Source organism: Mizuhopecten yessoensis, unplaced genomic scaffold (genome assembly GCF_002113885.1).
Source record: "Mizuhopecten yessoensis strain PY_sf001 unplaced genomic scaffold, ASM211388v2 scaffold401, whole genome shotgun sequence".
In the NCBI taxonomy this organism is placed as follows: Eukaryota; Metazoa; Mollusca; class Bivalvia; order Pectinida; family Pectinidae; genus Mizuhopecten; species Mizuhopecten yessoensis.
Window position 1 is genome coordinate 379,346 of NW_018403528.1, and position 10,452 is coordinate 389,797.

The 10,452-nt window shown below is 38.4% G+C and overlaps 1 protein-coding gene across 2 annotated transcripts; it reads right to left on the reverse strand.

Moving 5' to 3' along the window:
* Positions 1–1,899: 1,899 nt before the first annotated feature.
* Positions 1,900–5,795, reverse strand: LOC110447800. 2 transcript variants are annotated; one of them, XM_021493734.1, is made up of 2 exons: positions 5,420–5,795; positions 1,900–4,271 (listed from the first exon to the last, which is right to left on the reverse strand). In XM_021493734.1, exon 2 carries the CDS (start codon positions 4,247–4,249, stop codon positions 2,858–2,860), a length of 1,392 nt encoding a protein of 463 aa, XP_021349409.1. In that variant the 5' UTR covers positions 4,250–4,271; positions 5,420–5,795; the 3' UTR covers positions 1,900–2,857. The 2 variants fall into 2 exon arrangements, with proteins under 2 accessions (XP_021349409.1, XP_021349417.1); XM_021493742.1 differs by lacking the exon at positions 5,420–5,795 and adding an exon at positions 5,087–5,363.
* Between the last annotated feature and the right edge of the window lie 4,657 nt (positions 5,796–10,452).

Genomic DNA, 10,452 nt, shown 5'->3' on the forward strand with positions numbered 1-10,452 from the left:
GCAGGAGCTAAGGATTATGGCAACAATTTTCGTTTAAAAAAAAAAAAAAGACAAAATTAAAATGCAATTGTGTCTGTTTAAATACTGTACTTTAGAAAAGCGAAGAAATCATCCAACAACATATGGGCTGGGATGAAGTTAGATCTTGTCGTTCACAAGCCACCCGTCAAAGAAACCTGTAGCGCTAAATAAATCCATTTGAGTAAAGAAAGTTCATTACTTAAGAAAAAATCGTAAGTTAGGGTAGCCCCTAAGCTGTCGTAAGTTACGATGGTTTTTTACGCGTAACTTAGGATACGAACTTTAGTAAGACGGAGATTTAACGTAAGATAAGGTTACGATAAAATCGTAACTTAAGTTGCTTAGTAAAACTCACCCCTGGCCTTTCGGGTAACATATTATTACCTAACCATCAATAGGACGTAAATGGAACATGTACTTACAAATTGTTTTAGCAGATCTCGTGTTTTTAATGTTTAATGGTTGATGGCGCCGATTTGAATTCCCCAAACACCGATGGAAATGCGGTCGACATTTGTGGGAAATGAAATGCAAACAATGGCGTCTGGTTTCGTGCTGTTTGCTTTTTAAAATCACTTACGAATGTGCATATAGAGGCGGAAATATTCCTATTTCCTGTGATGTGCTGAGGACAAGCCCACCATTATTGTTTCTGCATAACTGCTTGTATGTGGCGACGGTCTGTCGCGCATGCACATGTCAATTGTCTATTGTGCATGTTTTTCTCAGTGGCGCGTTCCAGATGACCAGAACTTGGCTCTCATATTTCACGTATCATTAATATCGAAATGTAGTGCTATTTGTTTTTTTGCGCCTGTCCAATTCACTTTACCATGGCGCCTATTAAAACCTATGACGCCTGTTAATGTCACTAACCAAAAAGCATGGCGCATGTCATATGGCGCATGTCTTTGGAGTAAGTCAAAGATACCTATAGGGCGCCTGTCTTTCAATTTAGTCACAGTTACCTATATGGCGCCTGTCTCTTACGCACACCAAAGTTGCAAAACGCCTGTTGTTTCTGGTTTGTGTCTGTGTGCCTGTCAATGTAGTTTCTTGGGCGCACATCAAAAGCACTACCCTCGTCTTAGTTGTCTATGGCGTCTGTCTGTCGCACCATTCTATGACGCTATCTGTGACACATGTCAAAGAATATTTATTCGCAGAGCAAGGTATGTATTAGGGTTACGTGTCGTTAGCGCGTGCTCACTAATTATAATATTCCTTGTGCAATGATTGTAATGTAATTTGAATTTGGGTTAAAAGTGTTATTCACAGCATACATGTGACACATCTGTGTTTGAGTTAAAATTTGACGTTAAACATTAAATTATGTGTTTTCGCATTGCTAATGTGTCTACAAATAAATAATGCATAAATGTTTTGCACTTATTACGATTGAGTATGCAGGTAAACAAAGACCTCGTGATCAAGGCGACACTACAAACAGACAGGCCAGAAGGTATACAAGATACACATTGATAGCTTGTTAAAGGGACTCCGTACAAATATATACACAACCGTAAAACAAATAGTATACGTCATTAAGATTATGAACCGCAAAAAAAATAATAAATACAAATCTGAGCAAGTTCAAGAAGGTATAAAACATACGTCAATTTGTATTTAGTTAGCTGTACAGGTGTACGTTCCCGCCCGAGCCCGGGTACGAGACACTCTCGTTTAATGTGGGGCTCTGGTCGTGGAGATAAGGACCAAATCGATAGCTTCTGTTTAAATCATGTTTAAATTGACAAATTAATCATACGCTCAAAGGAATTGGTCACGCTGGGGTCAAAGCGATTAAGTTGCCAAGCTACGCGAGATAACTATTCCAACAACACTCTGTAGTAAATAACGAACAACTTCATCAAACATACATTTCTTAAAATGTTTAATCAGGAAACATGTTTTATAACAAGTATTTAAATTTCCATCATAACAAAAGAATTTGAAAGCAAAGAATTGCTTCTGTTTGACATGTACAGGTATCGCTTGCCGTTTTAGAAACTGCCTCCTTTCTAACGCATCTCAACCATAGCAGTTACAATTTCACGGTCGGTTGCTTTGAAGTACAGCAAACGAGTAACGATGATAATCAGTCAAATAATATATTTTTAATTCGACATTTAATTGTTGTTGTTTTTCCTCCAAAAGACAGGTAAATATGTCAATGCATATTTGTTTTTGTACCATTAAAATTAAATGGTCATTTTAAAATTAAGGGAACAACGTCCACGAACGTACCTGTATTTATCAAACCTTGGTTCAATAATCCATTCTTTTCCCAAGTGAAACAAATATCGACCAATCCACTGTGACTTCTTTCAGTGAAGAAGACATGCTAATTTCACACCGTTAAGTTATACATATATATATATATATATATATATACCTTGTGGATATCGTCTTTACTGTAAAGACAATGAACGTTGACAGTAAGAATCTGACGTCATAAGAAGCAATACTAACTGAGAACAAACAATTCAGTTCAGGTTTTAAAGAAGAAATGTCTCCTCGGCGACTTAATAAATGGAACAACAGAAAAAGATTCGAAAAGTATTACCATGAGGCATATATATACATGACTTATTCACTTATCAATTCGATGGAAATATTATGGGATTTCCTTACTTATCAATCCGTAAGTTGTACCACGTCTCCAAAGAAATTGTCATTAAAGTATGTGGTACAACGCCAAAACTCTATCTCAAGCCGGAAGTAGCTCCAAGAGTCCTCAAATAAGTTGTCCACAATAAAACCTCCCCCGCTTTATGAGCCGGAAGTACGTGATGCACATTTGAATAAGGAAGTACGTTGCAGTTTCCATGGTTACCTAAGCACACGTTTCTCCGGTAGGGATGACTAGCGCTCGCTCGGCTCGTTGACTCACGGCCGGGTCCAGAGGGGGTAGCTTCATTAGTCCAATAGCCTGTGCTCTTCCCCCATATACAGACATGTTTTTTGTTGAACTCCTAACGGCCCCCGAACCTTCAGCTCGGAGAGAAGCCCTACGCGAGACCGGTCTCGCTTGCGGTTTCCGGTCGTAACTTTCCCTTTGAAGCCGCTGTGGTTGCGTTAGTGTGTTAAGAGGGAGTTGCTGTGACTGGTAAGTCTTTGATGATGTTGTGCCCTGGTTTGGACTGGTGTCAATAGTCAAGAGAGATTTTGTATTCCCTGACGCGTTAACTAAAGTTTTTTCTGATTTGGGCCTAGATGTGGTAGTATGGGGCCCCCTTGAAAGGCGGGATTCCGTCCGCTGTCGTACTAAGAACACGTTTTCAGATGTCGGTCTATTCGACCGTGCAGATTTCAGTTGCTGTCTCCTGTGTTTCTGTAGAGGTGAAGACTCCCGTGCCGAGTCCGGGGGATCTATGGAAAGAACCGTCGTCTCCTCCTGAATTTGGCAGTTATTTTTAGCGTTCATGTTGTCAGTACTTGATGAAGAGACAGACATATCGGTCGCCATACTAGTGTCACAAAATCCTCTGATCCGTGATCTCTGCCGTATGAGACCAGTCGTAGGCGCATATCGTGTGTTCGCGTATTTATCATAGTTCTTTGTTCCGTCCACAGAATCTTTGTCGAGATCCGCGTCTACTTGATTCCTGAAGGGAACTTCCTGTTGGTTATTGTAGTTGGTTTCCTTAAGTACCATTCGACGACTCCGAGGGTCCCCGCTTCGAACCCCGCAACGCGACATTGGCCGAACCTGCGGTCGAGGCTCATCGTCGCTGTCACCATAACTCTGACACATCGTGGTTCGTCTTACATAGCTTGATTTGGGTCTGTTGACCCGCGTGTTTATCTGACGTTCTTGTTCTGCCATTTCGTCGGTTTTTTCGTTGTCTTCGTCAGAACTTATATCCTCAGCATTGTGATAAAATCCCACAGAAGACTTCGACCTCCCGCCCCTTTGTCTATGTAACGATAGCCGGACTGAAAGCCGTTTTTCAGTTGCTTTCAAAGAATCCTCGCTTAAACTGTCGTCGATTTCGTCTTCGTCGTCTTTTGCTAACTTTACGCAGCTAGGCTTTGACGTTAACACTTTGTTTAGATTCTCCTGATCTTGTAAAAGTCGGAAGATCTGGTTTGCTTTTGATTCGTGGTAACTTTCATTAATTCGGGACAAAACGTCTCCGTTGATAGATGCGGCTGGGCTAGCTGTACCACTGTTGTCTATTGTTGCGTTACTGTGACTCCTAGCACTGTTTGGCGAACCGGCCATTGTCTATATACATTTCAAGTTCCTGAAATAAAGAAAATATAGTTGGAATAGTTAGATGATATTTGATAACAGACAAAACGACTCCAGTAGCGCTGGGCCCAATCTATCTACAAAGAATATTTTAAGAATAGTAAATACACACAGTTCGATACGAGTCATTGATCTGTCAAATACACACACATATATATATATATATGTACATGAATACACCGTCTTTTTAGGATTCTATTTATGTTAAAGAAATTCCTAGCCAAGTTTCTAGTCAACGACGGTAATATTAAAAATCTGTAAGACATATTTTATATATGTAACATGAAATTAATCTTACAATAGTAACAATGACAAATCGAATTATTCTGACGCGAAGCAAACATTTCTAAACAATCTCTCGTGTATGTCGTCGTAACAAGGCCTTACATACGGTATCTAGTTTCTTCTTAAATTCCAAACGATTTTGTTCTTGCGATCTCCAACAAGGTATTTTGTATACCGGTCTTTGTGACAGTATGAAACATAAGTCGGTATCTATAATTCCCGCACGTCAGTAATCTATATTTTTTTAGTATTAAACAGTCACCATTACAAAGCACGCGTATTTGACCTAAAGCCTTCGAAGGCTTGTTCCAAAACAAAATGTTATAAAAAATAGGATATCAATGAGAATTTAGGAGTCTTACCTATTATTGTTTAATGTGTTACATCATGATACAGTGTGAAATCAATATAAATGACATTTCAGTATATTTTAAAACGTTAACTATATAAAATATATCAATAACAAGAAATATCAATATACCAACGAGTACCAAAAACAAACATGCTACGCGTTCAACTCACCACTCGGATACAGTACGTCCAAAAATTAAAAATCACATTTGTCATCGAGAACAAATTGAATGTCAACACACATTGCTAGAATTGGAAGCTGTACTGCCTAAATAGATAGTGTCACCCGTCCGTTCCCACACCACGGAGCCCACGGAGTCTCATACATACACGCTACACTGCCTTCAACCTGATAACTGAACGCTCAGCTTCAAAGCCAGACTTGGTCAGTTGACGGTGATCGATCACTAACTTATGTTCGCTGCTGACTTCAAGTCTCAGCTCAGCCTACCTACAACGAATATTCGTTAGCAGAAAAATGTAGAAATAATTATTTCAAATCACCTGTGTTGCCTCCATGGTATAGAAGGTAGTCCGTCTTCTCGGTGAGTCCGTGGTATACCGTTGTAAACTTGTGATCAGAGAGAGCGCGGCCCGAACCTCACCTGTGTGTGTATCTGGGTATACAGAAAACACCTGAGCATACCTGTGGCTGTATGTATATGTATATCGCCGTGTTTGTATACATGCACAGTTACCACAGAGCACCTGTGTATTTCAGGTATGTATATAGATGTGTGTTTATACCTGTAAACATATACCTATACATAACCCAGGTAAGTTTACCTGTCCGTATCATTTACCTACGTCCACTATCAAAACCGTTAATACAAATAAACACCATCAAATCACTATTCATATCTCCAAGTCCAACCTGACACTATAGACACGCCCAAATTTCAATTTGAATTCAAAAATGTTTTCTTCAATATTCTTCAGTGTTCGTGAGTCTAACCGGGTGAAAAATTGTCAGCTACACGAGAAACATGAAAACAAAGGTGTTCTCTCATACCCAAGAACTGAAATTTAACCAAAAGTGGAGGAGGACGTATCTGGGCACATGGAACGCTTTATATTCTCGTGGACAGTCAGAACATACGATGACTTCCGCGAGTCAATAACGCCATTTATCATTTAAGTTTGAATCGTTTTCAAAGGTCAAAGCAAGCTCCACGCGACAAAGACGATGCTGACTTGTAACTGACATACAAAGATATATTGGGTTTTAATGGAGATCTCTTTTCACAACCTTGCAAATACAATGCCCTGAGAAACGATTTGCACTCCCAATACATTAATCTAAGTTTGTTCTCACTCCCTAAGAAAGTCTCACACCTAAATAGACGTCAATAGTGGGAGAGGGGGAAAAGTGTCTTATAGTAGCATTCTTTTCTTTTGTAACAATTGAACAAGGCAACAATTCCATGCAGGGGTCAAGCACGCTCTCGGCGATAGCTGTGAGAGATGCGTTTCTGATGTCTACTTTTGAATACCTGTAGATACCTGTGAATAAAGGTAAAGATATATATCAGTAACTGTGCCTCCTGCAACGATGTAAACAATACTGGCGTTTATCGGTTACCTCTCTGATTTATAGCAAGTATACAAACCAAATGTATCGTCCTTCTACGGCTACGGCAACTAGCGATGACGCACTTCCGGTCGGACCGCAGTAAACATCGGTCAATGGCACTCGTTGCTGGGACGAAACATTTTTAATCGATTTCGGAGAAGATTAATAATTCATCTCTGGTTCGTCTTTTGATACCACACTGGACTGAAATGGAAAAATGAAAATATTTATATTTTGTGGTACAGTTAGATTTTCGTTATTCCCACGTTTCTATAATTCGGATAGTTGGTTTTACAGTCATTATCTCAGTAATCAATTAAATGATATCGTGAACTAAACTATTTCATTTCTCTGGACCTGCAGCTGATACTTTTTGGTAGTTTGGAATAAAGCCAACATGAAAAGGAAATAATATGTCAACATACTCGGCCATATATCCTAGACTCACATAGATTTTGATAAATATATCCACACACACACACACACACACACACACACACACACACTTTTTTTACAGAAATTATACGATCTTGGTATTACGTTGGTTAATTTATTAGTCGATAATCATTTTTATCTTAAATGTTGAAGAGTCGTGTTTTTGGTCTTCCCTGATACAAACGGCACTAGTGAAACGAAAATACCAGAAGGAATCGAATTTACAAGGTGAAGGCAACAGAGGCACGGGAAGTGATGAACACTTGAGTGGTCCAACCCAATGTATCTGTGGAAACAGTTACTGTTAAATGTTTCTTCCCTTAAAATAGATCCTTCAGTAGCAATTGTCTGGTTTCGTCCACTGGTGCAACCTGCTTCAGAACAGCCATCGTTCGCCACCTGGTGAAGAAACGTAGAACGAAGAACGAAATAAAGAAATGCCGGTCTTTATCTAATATGTCCTTTTTGTTTAAAACTGTTGAAACATCGAGATGACAATTTTCTACATGAACACCAACAAACTATTAACTGTATATACGACTCAACAAAAATTGTTTATCAGAGAGTATCTCATCGCAAGGCCTTGACCTTGATACGTTGATACCTTGACCTTGATACCTTGATACGTTCAGCACTTCTGTTGGTACTGGATGTATCTTAAATTTGATGTCACTCAAAATGGTAAATGGCTCAAGCGACTGGAATATGCATATGGTATATTTGAAGAACCAGGTTCCTTGATTTAGTCCGATTCAACAATTAAAATTTAAACTGGGTATAATTCCTAAAAGGCTCTTGCCCTTAGATAGAAAGATAATTGTGTGTGTCCCCGAGATTAATCTTTCATGCGGCCAAAAAAGCAAAAGCACTAGACATGAAACACTGTAACATAAAACAAGACGTCACTATAAACATATGGTAAACCAGGGGTCACTATAAACAAGCGATAAACAGGAAGTCACTTTAAACAAGTGTAGACCGGAAGTTCACTATAAACTATTGCAAGTAACCATGGAAACCGTTTTCCTAGATGTATCTCTTTGCGTCCTTCTGAAACGGGACAGCTTAGCAATGTCAACGACTTACATGAATATTAGCAACGGTCAGAACACCAATGTCCAGTAATTGACCAGTGAAGGTCAGTCTACATCTCCTGTCCTGTGGATAATGACCTCACCTTCTGTAAAGTGCGCGCTGATTAATAAAATAAAATGCTGCGTCATTCTACGACTAGTTACATATTTATATTGCGCCGCATATGAAGCGCTCTCCTGTCGTCGCTTCGTATGGATCTTTATGACTGATAATTGCATCCATGTCATTTCATAGCAGAAAGAGTCCCAAAAGCTGTTCTCTTTCAAATTACCAAAACATTAAAAATGAGCGCTTTTATTAAGATTCTTAGGGCCTTCTAACAATGTCGTACGCTATACAAATGTTTGTTGTGTTGTCTTGTGTAGCAAACACGTCACAGTACGGCGGCCTTTGCTGATGTGTAATGGCATACCCCATTAATATTGATAGTTGTAGTCGGTTATAGCTCGCTGCGTCTAATAATAGCTTGTTAATATGATCACTGTTTCGCACTAGTACATTCCACAGGTATCACAAGCAATATAAAGGTCCAAAAATCAATGTTTTGATATCTGTTTTGAAGACGAAAGTGTGAGGATGACGAAACCATTGCGTGTCTCATTATTATCAGCTGGTAGGGTTTCCTTTGTACTCACTTGTTTGTCCAGAACAGCAATAAATAGTGTTGACAAGACTAAATAACATTGCTATTTCAGTTGTTTTTTATGTCCTCAACCCTTATTGTAGTTTTTGTGACCATTTTGAGCTCGTGTCCTTGTATATCGGCGCTGTTGTACTTTTTTATCTATTTTTTTCCACTGTGTTAAGCAATCTAAAACTAAGCATCTTGTCAAGTGCATGAGGTTTTGTAACTTGGCTGTGGCATGCTGGGACGAAGGGCTGTCAAGTTTCAAACTACAGCTCGTGAAGTTTGTACACGGGTTTCAAGGTCACGCGGGTCAAATGTGTTAAAAAGTTTGACTAACTTCTTCTTGACAACTAAGAGTCCAAGGGTCATGAGTGGATGGAGGGTTATCAACTCTATCTAAATGAATGAATCTTTATCCAATTTCAATGTCAAGTGTGTTAAGATTTTAAGACAACTTCTTCCGAATAACCTAGAACCTGGCCTGTAGAATGTTGGGATGATGAACTATCAAGTTTGTTGTTTTAACGAAAGACATTTTATTTGTTGTTTTTTACATGTCAAACAGGTCAAATGTGTTAAAACTTTAAAATAACTTCTTTTAAATTTCAAAAAATATTTGTGATACCAGCTAGTCGCATGTTTTGATAAAGGTTTATCAAGTTTATTGTTTAAATGAATGACCCTGGCCCACTTTTATGGTCAGAGAGAATAAAATGTTTTAAAACATTTAAACGACTTGTTCTGGGTAGCCAAGAGGCGTATGGTGATGGATCTTGAGCAAGCAGCATGCTTTGATTAAGATAAATCTTATATTTCAAATCGTTTTACTTTACCGACTTTCATGGTCAAGGGGAACATTTTAACAACTTCTTTTAAAAAAAAGAGGTTTGTTTTGGTTTGTTTATGTTTTACATCCTATTAACAGCTATGGTCATTTAAGGACGTGTCAGGTTCGGTGGTGGAGGAAAGCCGGATTTTCCGGAGAAAACCACCGACCTACTGCCAGTACCTTGAGGTAAATGAGGAAACCAAGAGGCTTAGGATAAAATGCTATAACGTTCGGGTCTAAATTCGTGACCTAGATCATTTTTGAAAGTTATTGTGATGAATGAAATAAGTAATAACACTCAATGAGCAATCCTCGGATGTAGAGTAATAAAATATCCCTTCTAAGATCAATAATGTGCAGAGTCATGCTATTTAGCATACCAGTATTTAAATAGCTGGCGAGCGATACAAGTCCATTGGGCCTCTTGATAAGATTTACTAGTGGACTTGTGGGACAAAAATAATCTGGTTACATACCAGATTATATATTATTCTGGATGGGAATCGAAGGTTATATTTTTGTTAAGAATCTTTAAAAATCTAAATGTAATATGACACGTGTTCATTTAAAGCCAAAAAGAATTATCAAAATTTAAATAAGCTCAATTTAAACATATCGAACAGCATATTAATTCGTTTGCAATAAAAACACGTCATCATATTTGAAAGGATGCAATATCGAGTATTTCTTTTTTATACGTTAAGATTAAAATTAATTTAAATTCCATTAAGATAAATATTAACTAATGAAATCTGATATTGAATAAATAAATCACAAACCGTGTTAGATTCTGAATTGCTTTCGTTGTGCATCCGTTTGTTTTGTTTCTTTGTTGACTGACAACCTAACGGTCGTCACAAACAACTTCCAATCTCCCGTGAGGCAAGGTGTCACACCACCAATTGTCGTCAATACACATGGATCTTAATTGGTTTGTTAATCATACGCCACACATTACAGAATGTCTCAGATATCTT

Bases quoted from the DNA above. Each gene is read 5' to 3' on its own strand.
- LOC110447800 (XM_021493734.1), bottom strand. From the start codon at position 4,249: ATGGCCGGTTCGCCAAACAGTGCTAGGAGTCACAGTAACGCAACAATA.